We start from the raw sequence: 20655 nt of genomic DNA, 5'->3' as shown, positions 1-20655 counted from the left end.
AGGTAAAGAGTTCATCTTATTTACTAAGCTTTCATATGCACCTATATCACGTGCATAATGTCCAACGTCAATGAACATCTCAAACACATCTGAAGGAAATAACCTGCATTAAATAAAAATAATATATTAACTATAGTCCAGCCTAAGGATTTTGGAAATCATAAGTGAATCATACTCTATAAAACAAATATAAAATGCTCTATCTAGATGGTGAGGGCTAGTTGCCATTATATGATCAAACATTTAAGATAATCTAATAGTTCTCATTTTAACAGAGAATCTGATTTCTTAATCCAGAGATCCAGATAAGAAAGTTTTGGAGAAGAGGTATTTGGACACATTTGGAATGATGACCAAATGGTGTAAAACTTGATCCACAATATATAGAACCATATACTTGATTAAACTTTGTTGTCTTTTGCACAAGTTGGATGCCAAACTTGGTGCAGTCTTTACTTGTTTCTATTATGGTTATCATTCTAATATGGATTTATTGAGTATGCCCACAAGAAAATGAATCTCAGGGTTGTACATGTATGTACTTCGATAATAAATTTACCTTGAACTTTGAATTTATGAGCATGAATGTACAGAGGTGTCTTGGTGCAAGTCCATAGCTCCCTGAAAGTGGCTACACAAGTAAGTAGGGTGGTGTAGGTCAAACTCGCTTTCATCAGAATCAGGTTGAATGTCACTGGCACTAGAAGAGTACACGTCCTGGGTGATGGGGTCCGTAATAATGGATGCCACTTTGTTGAGGCATTGCCTCTTGTAAGTGTCCTTTATTGTCTACTTTCTTCTTGCATTTGACCTCACTGACAGAATAGGATGGCCAGATTAAACCACCCATCTTTTCAATGAAACTGATAAAAGATTCTACATTTGTGAAGTTGATGTTATTTGGTATGGCTCAGAAAAAGAAGATCATACATACAAAAGTTAACAATTCTAATTTATTCTTTGGGGGCTGTGCCTTATTCCCAAAGACAACCAAAAATGGCAATTAACATCTGACCTTGCTACAGTAGGACAAATTCCTTTGAGTATGCCTGAAAACTTTGCTTATAGCATGGTGGGTGTTATGTTACTTCTATTTAAATGTACCGTGGGTTAACAATGAAGAACCATATTCTGGAAGAATTAGAGAACTTTTATTTACAGTAATAAACAAACATGTCTTAACCCAGCCACATGCTGGAACATTCTAGCAATCCTATGCACGCTCAGTGCTCTGCCCAATCACGTACTGGCACATCATTGCACGTGATATCACCACAGTGGGGGAGAGTGAGAGCTGGTGTGGAGTCTGAGTGATAGAATAGAAAATAATTCAGGACTGCCATTTGCTAATCATTGGTTGGACAATAACTATTTTTGAAATATAGTGGTCTTGATTGCTAACATTCAAAACAATGATATCAATTATGCATGTACATGTAAATATCTTAAACTGATCACAATGAATGATGCTACTGATTTTTTAAACTGTACTTAATAACTTAAAAACATGTGTCAGTAGAATGGTTTAATTTTTCCATTCAGAGAGAATCAGGACTGTTGCTCATAATCTGAAAATTAAAGATTAGAATAAATATTATTTCACCTAAATTGTTGTTCATTAGTGTACTGAAGTCTTAGTATGATTAAAAGCAATGAATATACAGCATTTGAATAAATACCTTTTGAACAGTTGTCTATTTCTTTCCATGCTGAAGAGAAAACGCAAGGCTCTAAATGCATAGCACTGTAACAAAGTTACGAATATTGTTAAGTATATGCAGAATGTATTATTGAAACTCGGACATAGCACATAAAATGCATTGCACATAGTGATAAGCTTAATAAAAAAGGCAGAAGCAAGTCAACAAAAGCCAAAAATATCATGAATACAGAAATAAATCAAAACATCTTTCCCAGAAATGCAATTTTTGTAAAAGCAATATATTACTAAAACTAGAGATTTAATTCCTGATATAATCATACAAATGAGTAAAACACTGAATATAATTAGAAATATTTTGTAGTAATTCATTTTTGTTCTAATCTGGAAAGTTAATTTGAAACAGTTTAAGCAGACATATTTTTTACATTATGACCACATTAATATACCAAGGTGCTAGAAACCCAATGTAATGAATTGGTCTGGTTAAAAGCCAGCAAATGGACTGAACACAATGATTACATTCAGAATTTAACAAAGCAGTACTCTATCAATGTCTAAAATGTTTAAGTCATACACTTGAAATACACTCTCTGCAAATAGCTTCTCTAATAAACTAAAGCAGATCACTTTAGAAAGTAAGATCAAGAATTACCTGCAAAATATCTGCATTTGGTGCATTTTTTTGCTTGCTTGGTAGAATTAACTTTCCTATCACATAAATGCCATTTCCCTGCAAAAAGAATTTAAAAAGAAAGCTGTGATGTTTTCTGCAACGTATTAAGTAATATATTCCTTCAGTTCTATATATGAGGGCATTAAGAAACTTGAGGAATTGGGCAAGTGACACACAGTACAATTATGAACGATCAAATCATAACATTAACATCACTTTTCCATTCTCTCTCCTCAACCCCCAGACTCCTTTGCAGTTCAAATGTCCAATAACATGTAGAATGACTCGACATCCACAACACTCTGGGGTAGAGAGTTTCTATAAATCATTTTCGTCTGTGAGAAGAAATGAATCCTCATGTCCAACTTAAATTGGTGGCTCCTTATTCTGAAACTACACCCCTTAGTTACAGTAGATCATAAGCTCATGAGACAGAGGAGCAGAATAAGGCCAGTCAGCCCATTGGGTCTGCTCCACCATTCCATCATGGCTGATTTATTTTCCCTCTCAACCTCATTCTCCATTTTCCTGAAATGCAGAACCTCAAGAGTCTCTCGGAGTTCCTACATCCACATGAAGAACACACCACTGACCCTGGACCCATTCTCACTGCACTGGCTATGTAATAATTGACAAAGGAAGAAGGATACTTACCAGAAACTTACCTAGAGCCTTCACCTCTACATGCTTAAGCCTCTTGAGCCAAAGCCTAACCACTCTGCCAACTCATATGTCTTATGGTCTAACACCGTCCAATTACACAATGGCTGCTCTGCTTAAACATAATTTCTTTTTTATTGGTCTTTGCTAAGTACCTAATAAATTACAATGATTGGAGCCTGCCGAAATTCTAGACATTTGCCTGTTATTGGTAGAATCTCAGATGGTGATGAAGAGGTGTACAAGACTGAGACAAATCTGCTGATTGAGTTGTGTTGCAACTACCTCACACTCAACATCAGCAAGACCAAGGAATTGATCATGGACTTCAGGAAGGGTAAGTTGGGAGAACATTTACCAACTTCTAGATATCTCTGCTAAGAGAAACATCCCCACAGTATCCATCCTGTCTCACAGCTCCCAGAACGAAAGCCAACTTCAAGATGAGATCAAGTCAGTGCCTTGTAAAGTTGCAACAAAACTTTATACTTCATGTATTTTGCAATGAAGACCAATATTTAATTAGCCATCTTAATTACTTGCTGTGTCAACATGCCAACCCTTTGTGTCTTATGCACCAGAAACTGACATCTCTTTGCACCACATTTTATACTGTCACATCATTTAAATAACTTGTTTCTACATTCTTCCTTCCATAGTGCATAACCACACTATTTCCCACATTTTATACAAGTTACCAGCTTTATACCAATTCACTTAACCTATCTATGTCCCTCTGCAGGCTCTGTGTCCTCCTCACAATTTGCTAACTTATTTACTGTCGTATTACCTAGAAAATTTGATTGTAATACATGCATTTCCTTCACCTATGTCATTGTTCAAATTTTCAGATTCAACTTTCCCAATGGTAAGCTTGATCTGTGTTCTGTTAGATCAGTATCAGATTTGCTATCATAACGTATTCATCAGGACTGCTGAGGTATTTTGATGCCATTTTGAAGATTGCTCACAATAAATTTTGATCAATCCCAATGACAAGTAGAGCGCTGGAACCTCAACAAAGATAAAATGGCTTTGAAAGGTGTACAAAGTAAGCAATTACCTTTTAAGGATGTATTCTAACAAGCTATTTTCTTTAACTTCGACCACACTGACCTGTACAACCTGTTGAGCATTCGTATCATTGAGCACTAGTTCAGTAAGGGCAGCACAGCATGCTGAAATAACAACGTAATCAATAGTGAATATATTGTCCTGTAAAGTCGTTTTGGAAGACATTTCAGGCTGCTTTTTATTCAGAATATAACAACTTAACATTGTTACAACTTCTCACCATATTAATGATTTATTTGATTATTGATTAATAGAACTCTCTTGGTCCATAGCAAGAGAGCTTACTCCTGTAGGTAAACATAGTACATATAACATTACAGCACAGTACATGCCCTGTGGCCTATGATGTTGTACCAACCTTTAACCTCTTCTAAGATCAATCTAACCTTCCCCTCCTATAAAGCCTTCCTCTATTTTTCTATCATCCACATGCCTAAGAGTTCCTTAAATATTCCTAATGTATCTGTCTCTACCCCCACCCCTGGCATAGTGTTTCATGCATCCAACATTCTCTGTAAAGGACTTACAAATATTATCAATTATGAATCACAGGGTTTATAAAATCCAGCAGATGACTCAATATGTCATCATTGGAGAACCTTATTATGCAGAAATTTGGAAGAATTTTCTGTACTAACATTCAACCTAAAACCTTATCCTAAAAGATTTACACAGATTAGGAAAAACAGCCTGATTAGGGAAGCTCAGCATGGCTTTGTGTAAGTCAGGTCATGTCTTGAAGACGCAATTGAGTTTTTTGGGAAGGTGATAAAGGTGAATGATGAGGTAGGGCAGACGATGTTGCCTACATGAACTTTAATTTAATTTTAATTTACACACACACACACACACACACACACACACACACACACACACACACACACTGTATACACACACGTTGGCCACTGTATCTATTATTAGCTGTAGCCCATCCATTTCAAGATTCAACGTGTTGTGCATTCAGAAATCTGCTTTTGCATACCAGTGTTGTAACACATGGCCATTTGAGTTACTGTCAGCTTGAACTAATTTAGTTATTCTCCTCTGACCTCTCTCATTAACAAGGTTAACTTTAACAACAACTACAGAACTGCCGCTCACTGGATGTTTTTTCGTTTCTTGCATCATTCTCTATAAACACTTAACATTGTTCTGTGTGAAAATCCCAGGAGTTCAGCAATTTCTGAGATACTCAGACCATCCCATCTGGCACCAAAAATCATTCCATGGTCAAAGTCAACTACATCACATTTCTTCCGATTCTGATGTTTGGGCTGAACAACAACTGAACCTTTTGACTATTTCTGCATGCTTTTATGCATTGAGTTGCTGACAATGATTGACTGATTGAATATTTGCATTAATGAGCAGGTGTACAGGTGTATTTAATAAAGTAACTCCTTAGTGCATAAATGAATGAAATGGATAAACTGATGAAAATGTAGATGTTTGGGTTTGCAGAGGATACAAAGACTGGAGAAGCTGTGGGCAGTGAAGAGGACTGTCAAAGAATACAGTGGAATATTAATCAGTTAAAGACATGGGCAGAGAAATGGCAGATGGAGTTTAATCCAAGCAAGTGTGGGGTGTTGTACTTTGCAAGGACTAATGTAAGGAGAAAGTATACGAGTAATGACAGAATCCTTAACAACATTGATGTACAGGTGGATCTTCGGCTCCAAGTCCACAGCTCAGTGAAAGTGGCCACCCAAGCTGATAGGGTGGTAAAGGTGGTATATGACACGCTCACCTTTATTGGTAGCAGTATTGAGTACAAGAGTTAGGAAGACCTACTATAGCTACAGTATATAGATCTTTGTTAAGTCTGCACTTGCAGTAGTGTATGCAATTCTGGTCACCCCAAAAAAGGATATAGAAACTTTAGAAAGTGTTCAGAAGAGGTACAAAAGGATGCTGCCTGGATTAGAGGATATGAGATACAAGGAGAGGTTAGACCAATGATTTCCAATGGGGCAGTTACCTGTCCTAAGGGGGCGTGTTAGGGGAAATAGAAGTCATCTGGGGGCCTTCAAGATTCTTATGGGGAGGGGTAAGCGGCACCCTAACTTGAGGTACGAGACCTGTCCGATAGTATCAACTCGCTGCCATTGTCAACATCCGATAGACATTCTCAGTTTGTGTTGATTTTTTATTTTAATTTAGCCCTGTTAATGATGGATAAATACATGCAGTGCAATCTCTATAAGTCTGAAGGCCGAGATGCCTTAAATTCGAATCCTGCTAAGAAATGCATTAATACAATGTTACGTACCTGCAGTATGGTTTTATTCCATACCCATCAGATCAACGACGCCCATGTGTCTTATTTGCAATACTGTACTGTCTAATGAAGCCAAGAAACCATCAAGTTTGCAGGAACACTTCTGTAAGAGACACCCTGAAAAGGCTACTTATGGTATTCAATTACAGAAGATAAAGATGAAGATGAAAGAAACATTTGAAAAGCATTGCACACTCGAGTCATCTGCCAAGAAAGCTAAAAATGACAGTGATAGTGGTCTCATTGCTTCTTATAACATTTCCAAAATGATAGCAAAGTGTGGAAGAGCTCATAGAATTGGTGAAAGATTAATAATGCCAGCTGCATCAGAAGTGCTCACCACCACCATTGTTCTCAAAATGGATACCAGTATTTTAAAATCAACTCCTCTAAGTAATAACTCTGTAGCTCATTGTATTGACAAAATGAGTGAAGATATTCAGTATCAACCATGCACAGAGCTACAAAGAACAGAATTTGGGACACAACTGGATGAATCAAATGAGTGAGACAACGAGGTATTGTTAATGGCATATTACAGTTTATCAAAAATGGAAAAAAATTACAAAGAGATTCTCTGATAAAACGTTAAAAACCAGTAGCAACAGAGCATCAATCTACGACGAGCTCAAAATGAATATTGAGGATAAAAATATTCCAATTAGGAATATGATTTTTTGTGCAACAAATGGAGCACCATATATGACAGGTCGCCATGCTGGTTTAGAAGCATTTATGAAAAAAGAAATTCCAAGTCAGTTTGCAATTCGCTGTGTAATTTACCGTTAACATCTCGCATCCAAAATCTTTTTTCAAACATGACTCTTGTAATATCTGCTATCAACAAAATTAAAGCTCATCCATTAAATAGCAGAATATGTTGCCAGTTATGCCAAGATAATGATGAAGATTTTAAATGCATGCTTCTTCACAATGAAGTGCGTTGGTTGTCAAAAGGCTGCTGCTTAAAATGTTGTTTTGATCTTTTTGAGATGGTGGTTGAATTGTTGCTCAAAGTCGACAAGAGCTTTGGAGACAAGGTTGTACTTCTACATGGAGATGAGGCATACCTAGCCAATCTGTATGACAAAATGAACATTCTAAATATGAAACTGCAGGGTGAGAATTTCAATTTAATCCAGGCTAAAAGTGCAGTGTCCACTTTTATCAGAAAATTGGAAATATATAAGCAAAACACTGGGAGAAGAATGTTCTCACAATTTCCCTGCATGGAAAGTAAGGCACTCTCTTTCACAGACAGTGATTTGCAAGAGTACTGCTTATACCTGCAGTCACTGAGGAAGGATTTTGGAATTGATTCAAGGATTTGAACGATCTGGAAACTCCGGACTGGGTAATTCTTTGCAAGGTGGAAGAACAGGAAGAGAGCTTGCAAGAAGAAATTATCAAAATTCAGAATGATGAAGAAGCAAAGATGCTTCCCAAAAATGTCAGCTTTTGTAGGATCTGGCTACACTAACATACAAAGTTTCCTGATCTTCAGAGAAGAGTCAAACTGTTCTCCATTGTATTTCCATCCTCCTACCTTATTGAAGAGGCTTCAGTGCAGTGAACTACGTACTCACAAAAAACAGAAGCTACTTGGACATTGTTATGTGTGGGGATTTAAGGCCTTTGCTGTCAAATTGCTGTCAATTTGAACCAGATATTTCAACCCTTGCTAAAAACCACCAAGCTCAAGGATCACATTGATATCGAAGCTGCTGTACAGCACACAAGTACTAGATTTAAAGACAAATAAAAATTTAAAACAGAAATATTTCTCTTATGTTAGCATATGGTAGGCATGTTTTTACACTATACTGGATAGTATATTGTGCCTAAGAGATGCACTGGCAAGTATGAATGTGCTTTAGGGGGGCATTGGGCTAATATAGATTGGGAAACACTGGGTTAGACAAATGTGGGGTGTTTCCTCTGGAACATCAGAGGCATTTCTAAGACATGATAGACATTTTTAAGCTTAGAAAAGGCACAGATAGATTAAACAGACAATAACTTTTTCTCACAGTTTAAATGCCTAATACTGGAGGGCATGCAGTTAAGGTGAGAGGGAAAAGTTTAAAGGATATGTGTGTGTGGGGCAAGCGTTTTAAATACAGAAAGTGGTAGGTGCCTGGAATGGGCTGCTAGGGAAAGCTTTGATAGTATATATAACTGTTGCATTTAAAAGGTTGTTAGATGGGCACATGAACATGCAGGGAATGGAGGGATATGGATTATGAACAGGCAGAAGAGAAATAGTTTAATTCAGCATTATGTTCAGTGCAGACATTGTTAGCCAAAGGGTCTGCTCCCTTGCTGTACTGTATTGTTTTATGTTCTAACATTAACAGGACTCGACTGGCTTGGTATGTCAACATCTATCTACCCTTCAATACATTTCATTGTTAACTATTTTTCAGTGAAATAAATAGTCATTCTTTTAACTAACATTAATACTTTATTGTAAACCAAGAAAACACTTTAATCAATTTACAAGGACTTAGTCAAAAATTTATCCTTACACTAGAGTTTCACTTCAGTATAAAATGTTATACCTTCTTGCAATGAGAGCATATTTTCTTGAATTTCTTGAGTACTCAGCTTTTCAGACAATTGAAGTTGCCGAATTCTCCCTGAAGCATTAGCACTGGACAAACTTCCAATTGAAGAACGATCAGACACAAAGTTTCTATCTCTAAGCAAACAAAAAGACACACATTGGTAAATGCATAAACTCTGCCATAGATGGCCCCAAGCCTGGCTGAGAAAGGAGTTTTGGACATGGGGCTTGCAACCTCATCCCATAAAAATCCAGAGCTACAGAACCAGCAGAACCTTAGAGGCCTTGTCCCTGGGAGAATCTTGAGGAAGGATACACCAAGAAGTTGGGCTACTCTTGGGGATAACTCAAAAGACTGGCCCAGGATAGAGGACTCTGGTGAGCTGCTGTTGCCCACCTATGCCTCAGTAGGGGCGATGGGTTTATGAAGAAGAAGAACTCTAATACAATCTGATAGAAATAGCTCTAGCAGTATCAACGATTAAATTATTTCTGCCACGTGAAAGAGTAAGGCAGAGAAGGATATGGAATTCCTGGCAGCAAGTGGAATTATTATAGAAATGGATGATGGTCACCAAGGGATTCTATGCTCCACAGCTCTAAGATACAACACGATGCTTCACATTAATTCTTCATTAACAAATACTACTTTCTCTATTGTGGTGATAGATAGAGGGGACATGGAGAAGATGTTTCCTATAGTGGGAGAGTCTAGGACCGGGGGCACGTCACATTAGAACAGAGATGGGGACAAATTTCTTTAGCCAGAGGGTGGTGAATCTGTGGAATTCACTGCCACAGGTGGCTGTGGAGGGCAAGTCATTGTGTATATTTAAAAGGAAGGCTGATAGATTCCTAATTAGTTAGGGCTTCAAAGGTTTTGGGGAGAAGGCAGGAGAATGGGGTTGAGAGGGATAATAGATCAGCCATGATGGAATGGCGGAGCAGACTCGATGGACCGATGGCCTAATTCTGCTCCTATGTCTTATGGTAATAAACAGATTATAATAAAGACAGAAATTATATGACTTAAACAAATGGAAGGCACGCAATATTACATACCATCTAGGAACGAGCAAAAGTTATTTTCATATCTTCCCTCACAACATGCGCCAAAAGTAACATAATCAATGTTTATTTTTGGCAAACTTAAAAGATAAAGCATATTAAACTACACAATGAAAAATATAGATACAGTGCCGATGTACTCTACATGTCACAAGCATCAATAAAGTTCTAAGTTCAAAGTAATTATTAAAGTCACCAAATACTACCTTGAGACTCATTTTCTTGCAGACATTCACAGTAGAACAAAGAAATACAATAGAATCAATGAAAAACTACACACAAAGGAGAAACTTTGCAAGAGCAAAATAAAACTAATAAACAAACAAGCAAGCAAACAAATAAATAATACTGAGAACATGAGTTGTAGAGTCCTTGAAGGTGAGTCCCTATGTTGTGGTGAACACTGTGAAAAATTAACAATTTAACAACGCAGCACAAAAAGTCTGGAAAGACTGGAGAGAATCGACTGAGTATACAGGCTAATGACTTAACAGTGGAAGAGACAATGTAATTTCTCAATTGGAAATGCTAGAATGTTTATTTCCAAGTATATTCACATAAATCAAAGTTATACACAACAAAACAGGTCCTTCGGCCCAACATGTTATGAAGACCTTTTTTGTCATTCTACTCTAATCTTACTTGAATAGGATTACATCAAAATCAAAACAGAATCATGTGTGTTGCAGCCTCATTTGAATAGCAGCTCTGAAGTAGATAACATTCTCCAATTGGAGTTACAAACATCTTAATTAATTGGCAGAGTGATGGATGTTCACATTATTCTTTAAACTATCAAAATGCTTCAGTGATAATTATTTTGCACAATAAAAGTCACAGGATTCTAAATTCCCTGAATGAACTATTTTCAATTCAGGAAGCATATTCTCAATTTCAAAGGGTAATAAAACTAGTGCTGGAGTTTATAAGAATGAAGGGTGGGAGGGGTGGGTGATCTCATTGAAATCTATCAAATGTAGTGCCCTGGTTCATACCTTTACTGTTACGCAGTATGTATTTCATCTTGGCTGTTCTATAAGTGCAGTCGGTTCTATTTTCAGCTTGCTTGGGTTACTGGTGAAATAAGAGATGAGGAGAAATGTGTGCCATCCAATTAGGATGGCTGAATTAAGGGGATGCTTCTCTGGTAAGGGACTCTAAGGCTGGGCTTGGGGCTTTTGTTCGAGAGCAGGTAAAGAGGAAAGACACAGGAAAGAAGAGGTCGTAGTATTTGACCTGGAGCAGGACTGTGATTGAAGGAAGCCGGGGTGAGACCGACTGAAGATAGGTGACTATGGAGAAACCATGAGATTCAACTTGTGCACATTAGACTGTTTCATTAAAATGGCCCTTTTCTTTACTAACCCCTTAGTCAAATTAACGATCATAAAGATAACTTTTAATCGTAAGCAGTGTACTGTCTGTTATTTTGTGGCACTAATTTGTAGCAGGGTGGCAGATTATACAGCATCCACGCAAACAGGGTTTGGAGTGGGAGAGTGCCTCAATCTCACGAGTTTGGCGGGGCCAGAGGTTGTCTTCCCTAGATTTACGCAGCCAAGGAAACCAGGGGGGTTTCACAAATATTTAAAGGCTTAGATAAAATGGATGTGATGAGGATGCTTCCCACAGTGGAAGAGTCTAGGAGCAGAGGGCACAGTCTCAGAATGATGGCACGTTCCTGCCTACAGAAATTACTGTAGGCAGAGGGTGGTGAATCTGTGGAAATAATTGCTACAGACAGCTGTGGTACCCAGGTCATTGGATGTATTTAAAGCAGAGGTTGATAGGTTCTTGATTAGTCAGGACACCAAATGTTAAGGGGAGAAGCCAGGAGAATGGGGTTGAGAGGGATAATCAGCCATGATAGAATGGCAGAACAGACTTGCTGGACCAAATGGCCTAATTCTGCTCCTATGTTAAGGTCCAATGCTTGAAACTGTCTCATTTCATAAATATCCTCATTCATCTATATTAAAATCCAATATTATGCTTGTATTTTAGATGCAAGATTTTTTTCTTGCACAAAAGTCACAATACTATTCAGAATCAAGTTTAATTTTAAGAGCATATGTCATAAAATTTGTTGTTTTGCAGCCGCAGTACATCACAATACATAATAATCCAAACTATAAATTACTAAACACACACACACACACACACACACACACACACACACACACACACACACACACACACACACACACACACACACACACACACAGAAGTAAGTCAATACATTATATAGCACACAAATCAGTACTGCACAGTTGGGAATAATCTATTCTTATATTATGTCTAACAGAAGTACCTTCCTGTACTTTCAGTTTTGTAACAGGTAACTAACACAAAAGGATCAAATTAAATGGTGCTTTACAATACTTTAAGCTCACCCTTGGAGAATGTGCAGGAGTTGCTGGATGCCTCCCCATAAACGAATCTCAGTGCTGGTATCCGGATCCTCACACAGCTGAACCAGGATCCAAACAACACTCCATAGCAGTTTGAGGTGGTCGGAATGCAACAGGCTGAGGAGAATAGGAATTCCTTCATAGACCTTAACCTGTTCTCTCACTTGAGCGTCTGCACAGAGTAGACGAAGCAGCTCAGCTGTCATTCTGCAAACACCATCAGTGTTAAAGAAAGCAATCAATCAATCAAAAACCAGAAAGGACAGAGGCTAATTCTTATTCTGGTTTCTTTCACCTTCCTTTCCATTCCTCTAAAGGGTCTCAGCCTGAAAGGTCGACCGTTTATTCCCCTCCATATCTGCTGCCTGACCTGCTGAATTCCTCCAGCATTTTGTATGTGCTTTAAAGGACAGAGGCTAAACTGTCCACTTCTTCTTCAACAGAACATACAATCCCAAATTTTTGTTTGAGGAATTAGAGAACTTTCTCAATAGCTTAACAAAAATTCACTTTCATGAACAATGACACAAATTCGGAAACACTGAGAGGAAATGCTAATTGCCCTTTTTCCGCCGACTGAATCTACAGAAAGACAAGTGACATACATAACAAATTTGATATCCTTTTTCACATATTACAATTTTCAGTTGATGTCATGGTGTACACATAACACATTCACCTGATAATTCTAGGAAACAATAAAATGATTATTTATATCAAGGATTAATTCAAAGACCCACCCACCCTGCTAGTGGACTGTTTGTCCCACTCCCATTAGGGAGCAGGCTACGTAGCATCCACAGCAGGACCACCAGACTGAAAATAGTAACTTTCCCCAGCAGTAAAGCTGATCAACACCTCCACCCACTAACCAACCCCTCCACATCCTCCACCACCACCTCTAATTTCCTGTCAGTCTCCTTATGTACAGACACTCCTCTGTCAAGCATCACTTTATGGACATACAATCAATCTACATATCTGACTGATTGATGTAAAATCAATCTAAGTTATCTTATGTATTTATATTTATTGTGTGTTTTATTATTGTGTTCTTTTTTTGTGCTGCATCAGATCTGGAGTAACAATTACTTTATTCCCCCTTACACTTGTATAGTTGAAATGACACTAAACAATCTTGACTCTTATACAATGGAGCTATAAAATAATCATACAAGAATCTGTAAAATCTATAAGACTGCATTTTCCTTCCATAAAAATAGGCTCATATTAGTGACACATTCCAAGCAACAATGAAGTCAAATAAAATAATTCTGGATAAAATAAGAATAAGAATAAATAAAATAAGTCAAATAATTCTGGTCACTGAATTATAGGAAAGATATCAATAAATTAGAGAGAGTGCAGAGACGATTTACTAGGATGTTACCTGGGTTTCAGCACTTAAGTTACAGAGAAAGGTTGAACAAGTTAGGTCTCTATTCATTGGAGCGTAGAAGGTTGAGGGGGGATTTGATCGAGGTATTTAAAATTTTGAGAGGGATAGATAGAGTTGACGTGAATAGGCTGTTTCCATTGAGGGTAGGGGAGATTCAAACGAGAGGACATGATTTGAGAGTTAGGGGGCAAAAGTTTAAGGGAAACACGAGGGGGTATTTCTTTACTCAGAGAGTGATGATAGCTGTGTGGAATGAGCTTCCTGTAGAAGTAGTAGAGGCCAGTTCAGTTGTGTCATTTAAGGTAAAATTGGATAGGTATATGGACAGGAAAGGAGTGGAGGGTTACAGGCTGAGTGCCGGTAGGTGGGACTAGGTGAGATTAAGAGTTCGGCACGGACTAGGAGGGCCGAGATGGCCTGTTTCCGTGCTGTGATTGTTATATATGGTTATATAAAAACAAACTGCAGGTGACTCAACAGGTTGAGCACTATTGAGTGTAAAGAGAAACAGAGTAAATGTCTCAGAGCAAACACCCTTCACAAGACCAGGGTTAAAAACTCAGTACTGTGTAGTCCTGTATTTGATTAATTAATTACCTCATACCTAAACTGTTTCTAATACTGTAACATTTGAATAAAGTAAATACTCAACTTACCTTTTGGATAACAAGTCATATTCTTGTAAAATTACTAACAGGTTTTCTACAATTGTAAGTTCCCCTATCTTCACTCTGCACTCAGGACTTAAAAAGATAGTAAACGTTATCATCTTGTTCAGTTGCACATCACTCTGCAGAGTTATATTTTGTGCTTCTTATTTAAATGACATACCTTTCAGCTAAGCTGGTAAGAGCAAGGAGAGCACCCAGTAATACATTATTGTCCTTGGCTGCCAGTAGCTTTACCAGGGTCTAAAGAAAATATCTCAGATTAAAAGGTTTTGGTATAAATCATTTTGTTTCTGCTTACCTGACATAATAATTGTATTTTGTTTTATTTCATGTGTCACAATGGTACCAGCACTGAAAACTATTACTTCATGTATATTTCTGAGATTCAACAGCAACAAATATGTTTTTGCACATTGGTTGTTTGTCAGTATGGAATTTGTCATTGATTCTATTGTACTTCTTTGCTTAACTGTGAATGCCTGCAAGAAATTAATCTGAGGCTAGTGTATAGTGACAGATACATACTTCGATAATAAATTTACTTCGAACTTTGCAGGTATGTTCTTTTCTTTACTGGTATAAATATGTTAATCTCTAGCCAGCTCAGGAACAAACTAAGTCCATCAAAACTTGGTGAGCGATCAGGCCTTTCCTCTCTTTAATCTTAATTGGAAGAATAGCTTTTAATCTCAAAAACTTCACTTTGTCTTCAACATAGTAGCATAGTCAAAGCACAGCACTTTACAGTGCCAGTGATCACCAATTGGGCTTCAATTCCTAGTGCTGCCTGCAAGGAGTTTATACGTTTTACCCATGACCGTGTGGGATTTCTCTGACTGCTCCGATTTCCTCCAATATTCCAAAGACGCATGGGTTAAGCTTAAATAGCTGTGAAAGGCTAAATGGGAAAGGCCTGATCATGCTGTATCACCGCCCAAAGTGTGGCAACATCTGTTGGCTACCCCTAGAACATACCCGGACTGTGTTGGACGTTGGTCAGTGTACATGTGAAATTTACATGGGATAAATAAAGCTAATTTTTAGATAATTAAATCTTGCCATTTTCCAGTAAATTTCAAACAATTTCACAAGGGAAAATAACGTTGATTTGGACAGCAGTACCTCCAATTGGTATTCCCCCCCCCCCCAAAAAATAATACTGACTGTTAAGGGTTAAATTTGCTGTGTATGTTACATGTTAAATTGTACGTTATTATGTTTTGGGGGCTGCGGGTGTTTCTCTTTATATATATGACACAGCCATTTGTTTGCTTGGGGAATAAAGTATACATTAGAAATAATTACACTTGTGTTGATTTTTGTTGACAATCTGCAACTAGCATTTTTGTGGTTATTTTTTGCCTTTTTTCTTCAAACAGTAACTTTTAATCAATGGAAACTTACAGTCCTTTCTTGAACTGTCACAAGCCATTTCAGAAGGTAAAGATTGGTTTTATTTGTCACATGTACATTTGAACATATAGTGAAATGGGTCAACAACCAACACAGTCTGAGGATGTGCTGGGGATGTGTCACCATGCTTTTGGTGCCAGCATAATGTTGAAATCGGTTTTTTATGCTTTTAATAAGGTATTAGTTGAATTAATAGGGTTCTTGGCAAGACTAAAATTGTGGTTACTAATATTTTTAACTTGTATATTTTCACAATATGTGGTGTTTGTCTCCGCCTACTGGTGGCAAGGCAATATGGCAGTTACATAATTTCATTTTCTCATTGGCCAAATGCCAGGTTAATGACACTCAACAACAACAAGTGTTTGCACATGAGACATGTGTTGTGACTGTGTATCTTTTGATTGACTCTTTGTTGATCCTAGGAATGTGGCCTTATCCCAGTACAAAACTATCAGTCTGCAAAAATCACCATTTTGTCTTTGTCTTAGGTTCATATGCTCTGTATCTCTTCCTTTGTTTAAACTTCAAAATAAACAATCCTAAAACAAAAAGCGTTCACTTATTCTTGAACTCCTAAAAAAAAAAAACCTGGGGATAGAAAAATTAGCAGATCCCACAACTCACTAACCTTAACCCTTTACAATATGGGAGGAAACTGGAGCACGTAGGGAAACCTGTGTGGTCACTCCTTACCCACAGCGGCAGGAAATTACCTTTGTCGCTGGTGCAGTATAATGTTACACTGAAAGGGATGGTTTGAGTATCTCAGAAATTGCCAATCTCTTGGAATTTTCACACACAACAGTCTCTATTTTACAAAAAAACCCATCCAGTTTGTGGCAGTTCTGTGGGTGAAAATGCCTTAATAATGAGAGAGGTCAGAGGAGAATGGCCAGACTGGTTGAAGCTAACAGGAAGGCAACAGTAACTCAATGAACCATGCATTACAGCAGTAGTGTGCAGAAGAACATTTCTGAAAGCAGAGCATGTTGAACCTTGAAGTAGATGGTGATGTGTATTTAATATATCAATAATATTTGAGAAATATTGTAAATGTATTGCTTGATTAATTACTCTGTTGTTTAAAAATTCATTACAGTTAAATATATGAAGTACATGAATGGCATACGTTATCACGCCACCATCTCATACGCATGTGCTTTGCTTAAAGTAAAAACGAAGCTTACGCACATCTCTTGGCTTCCTTGTCTTCCTTCTGATTAGTTTTATGTTTTAGAGTTACAGAATATAACAGATGAGCTACAGCAGCAGAAGCCCACACCATGTCCCACTCCTATACCTAATAAAATGGTCACTGAGTGTATGTTTGTATTTATTGAGAACATCAAAATTTTAAAACAATAATGATTCTATTGATGAATTTAATATCAATTAAGATCAAAATAAACAGACAAATTCTCTGTTTTAGCACAAAATATTTCTAGAATAATCAGGATTCAGGAAAACTAAACATTTTAGAGTTACATATTACAGCAGATGATCATGATTGATGTTTAGGCCAGTAGATTACTGAATAAACTTTCCAGTTATCATGGAAATCAGATACCTTATATGCTCCACATGAAATTATCCGTTCTCTTTGTTCGACTACAGCTGCCAGTTTTTGAAAAATATCTGAAATAAAAGATAAATGAGATACCAGCCTTAAAATATCAAAACCAGCATACATTAAAATAATAATGTTATTCAGCACTACAAGATGTTTTTGTGGCTAAATTTGCTGATGATACAAAGATGGTTGGAAGAGCTGGTAGTGTTGAGGAAACAAGAGAACCTGCAGAGAGACTTAGATAGTGTAGGGGAATGGGCAAAGAAGTGGTAAATGAAATACAATGTTGGAAAGTGTATGGTCATGCACTTTGGTGGAAGAAATAAACGGGAAGACTATTATTTAGACAGGGAGAGAATTCAAAATGCAGAGATGCAAAGGGACTTGAGAGTCCTTGTGCAAGATACCCTAAAGGTTAACCTCCAGGCTGAGTCAATTGTGAAGAAGGTGAGTGCAATGTTGGCATTCATTTCTAGAGGTATAGAATATAAGAGCAGGGACGTGATGTTGAGGCTCTATAAGGCACTCGTGAGACCACACTTGGAGTACTGTGTGCAGTTTTGGGCTCTTTATTTTAGAAAGGATATACTGACATTGGAGAGGGTTCAGAGAAGATTCATGAGAATGATTTGAGGAATGAAAGAGTTAGCGTATGAGGAACGTCTAGCAGCTCTTAGGCTGTATTCCCTGGAGTTCAGGAGAATGAGGAGGGATCTCATAGAAACATTCCGAATGTTAAAAGGCCAGAACAAATTAGATATGGCAAAGTTATTTCCCATGGTAGGGGATTCTAGGACAAGAGGGCATGACTTCAGGATTGAAGGATGTCCTATTAAAATTGAGATGCAGAGAAATTACTTTAGTCAGAGGGTGGTAACTGTGGAGGCCAAGTCATTGGGTGTATTTAAGGGTGATATAAATAGGTTATTGATTAGCCAGGGCATCAAAAGGTATGGGGTGAAAGCAATGAAGTGGGGATGACTGGAAGAATTGGATCAGCCCATGATTGAATGGTGGAGGGCTACTTCTGCTCCTATATCTTATGGTCTTATGTTCTAATAAGTAAATTAATTTTGGTAAGTTTTATATTAAATGTATAAATGGGACTAACTATAAATTAATCATGTTTGCTGATACAAAAGTAGAAAAGTAAGTTGTGAGGAGGACACAAAATTTTATTTTATTTATTAATACAGCATGGAGTAGGTCATTCAGGCCCTTCAAGCCCCACCACCCAGCAATCCCTGATAACCTCGAGTAACCCTAACCCAATCATGGGACAATTTACAATGACCAATTAGCCTACCCAGTACGTCTCTGGACTGTGGGAGGAAACCAGAGGACCTGGAGAAAATCCATGCGTTCCATGGGAAGTACATAACAAGACTCCTTACAGAATGGTGCCATAATTGAACTCCAAACTCTGGAATGCCATGAGCTCCAATAGCATCACGCTAACCACGCTACCATGGTGCCTGTGTGCAATGATGCAGATTAAGTGAACTTGGGTGGGAAGAGTAGAAAACCAGTGTATTATTAAATCAGTGTGAGAATAATAGACGTTGGTGTTCAGAGATCTGGTTACCTCATACAGTAAGACAAGTGGCTCACAACCAACATATCAATTTGAACTAAACACAAGAGATTCTGCAGATGCTAGAAATCCAGAATGCTGGAGGAACTCAGCAGGTTAAGCAGCAAATATGGACAGGAATAAAAAAGCTGATGCTTTGTTCAGGAGTGAGGAAGGGTCTTGGCCCGCTAGCACTTTATTCATTTCCTAAAGCTCATTCCTGTCCTGAGTTCCTCCAGCATTTTGTGAGTGAATGCCTGGTTGATATGCTTATTTTGGCCATGTTTGATTAGACATGAGGATTTGGAGAATCCCCCACTTTTCATTGAAAAAAGTTGAGGATTTGATTTTCTTTTCTAAGACTTAGACCAAAAACTAAGTTATGCTCTGCATATAAAGTTAAAAGAAACACAAATGACTAATTAAGCTCATTTATTATCTACTATTTACATGAGGTTAAATAGAGCTTACAAGTCACGGTGACTAATCTGTCAATGACAAACTGTTGACCTCCATATCCAAGGTAGCCCTGTACCACTGTTTCCAAGTACTGTAAAGCAAAGGAGATTGAATGATTTAAAACAATCATTCAAAAACATCAAATCATGAATAAATTTAAAATGCAGCGTTTCTCAGTATGACGGGTTACACGTGAACCCAAGAGGGTCCAATATCCTCATGGGCAGGTTGGCTAGAGTTGGTTGGGTGGGTTTAAACTAATTTGGCAGGGAGATGGAAACTGAGTGACAGTGCTAAGGATGGGGTAGTTGGTTTACAAACAGAGGCAATTTGTAGTGAGACTCCTAGCAAGGAGAGGCTGATCACAGGGCAAAATTGCAGTCAACTGAATAAGTTGCAACGTAAACGGGGGACAAAATTGAAAAGACTGAATACAGGACCAAGGGTATTATATTTGAATGCATGCAATATGTGGAATAAGGTCGATGAACTTGTAGCAGTTACAGTTTGGCAAATGTGTTGTAGGCATCACTGAATCACAGCTGAAAGAAGATTATAGCTGGGAGCTTAATATTCAAGGACACACACTGCATCAACAGGAAAGGTAGGAAGGCAGAGGGGGTGGCATGGTTCTTTTGGTAAAAATATGAAATTAAATTGTTAGAAAGAGTTGACATAGGGTTAGAAGGTGTTGAGCCGTTGTGGATAGAGCTAAGGAACTGCAAGGGTAAAAGGACCCTGATGGGAGTTGGATACAGACTCCCAAACAGTAGTAAGGGATATGGTTTACAAGTTACAATGGGAAATAGAAAATGCATACTAAAAGGGCAATGTTAATATAGTCATGGGGGTTTTCAACATGCAGGTAGAATGGGAAAATTAGGTTGGTTAGGAGAATGGACAAAGAAGTGGCAGTGGAATAGTGTTGGGAAGTGTATGATCATGCACTTTGGTAGAAGAAATGAAAGGGCTGACTATTTTCTAAATGGAGAGAAAATACAAAAATCTGAGATACAAAGGGATTCAGGAGTCCTTATGTGGGATTCTCTAAAGGTTAATTTACAGACCGAGTCTGTGGAGAGGAAGGCAAATGCAATGTTAGCATTCATTTAAAGATGACTAGAATATAAAAGCAAGAATGTAATGTTGACACTTTATAAAACCTCACTTG

The 20655-nt window shown here is 37.7% G+C and overlaps 1 protein-coding gene across 3 annotated transcripts in view; it reads right to left on the bottom strand.

Annotated features, from left to right (window-relative positions):
• Positions 1 to 20655, bottom strand: part of nek10 (NIMA-related kinase 10) — a 103424-nt gene that overhangs the window by 56719 nt on the left and 26050 nt on the right. For 2 of the 3 annotated variants that reach the window (XM_073024523.1, XM_073024524.1), the window contains exons 8-17: positions 19497 to 19575; positions 17450 to 17517; positions 14627 to 14706; positions 14452 to 14538; positions 12379 to 12603; positions 8913 to 9052; positions 4113 to 4174; positions 2316 to 2393; positions 1680 to 1744; positions 1 to 103 (exon numbers count right to left, since the gene is read on the bottom strand). In XM_073024523.1, the coding sequence (XP_072880624.1) occupies positions 1 to 103; positions 1680 to 1744; positions 2316 to 2393; positions 4113 to 4174; positions 8913 to 9052; positions 12379 to 12603; positions 14452 to 14538; positions 14627 to 14706; positions 17450 to 17517; positions 19497 to 19575 (987 nt within the window). The remainder of the gene's footprint in view (positions 104 to 1679; positions 1745 to 2315; positions 2394 to 4112; positions 4175 to 8912; positions 9053 to 12378; positions 12604 to 14451; positions 14539 to 14626; positions 14707 to 17449; positions 17518 to 19496; positions 19576 to 20655) is intronic. The other variant, XM_073024526.1, reaches the window with a different exon arrangement.

This window comes from Hemitrygon akajei, chromosome 20 (genome assembly GCF_048418815.1).
Source record: "Hemitrygon akajei chromosome 20, sHemAka1.3, whole genome shotgun sequence".
NCBI classification, from domain to species: Eukaryota; Metazoa; Chordata; class Chondrichthyes; order Myliobatiformes; family Dasyatidae; genus Hemitrygon; species Hemitrygon akajei.
The sequence above is the reverse complement of the archived record's forward strand: the minus strand, read 5'-3'. Positions and strand labels throughout refer to the sequence as shown.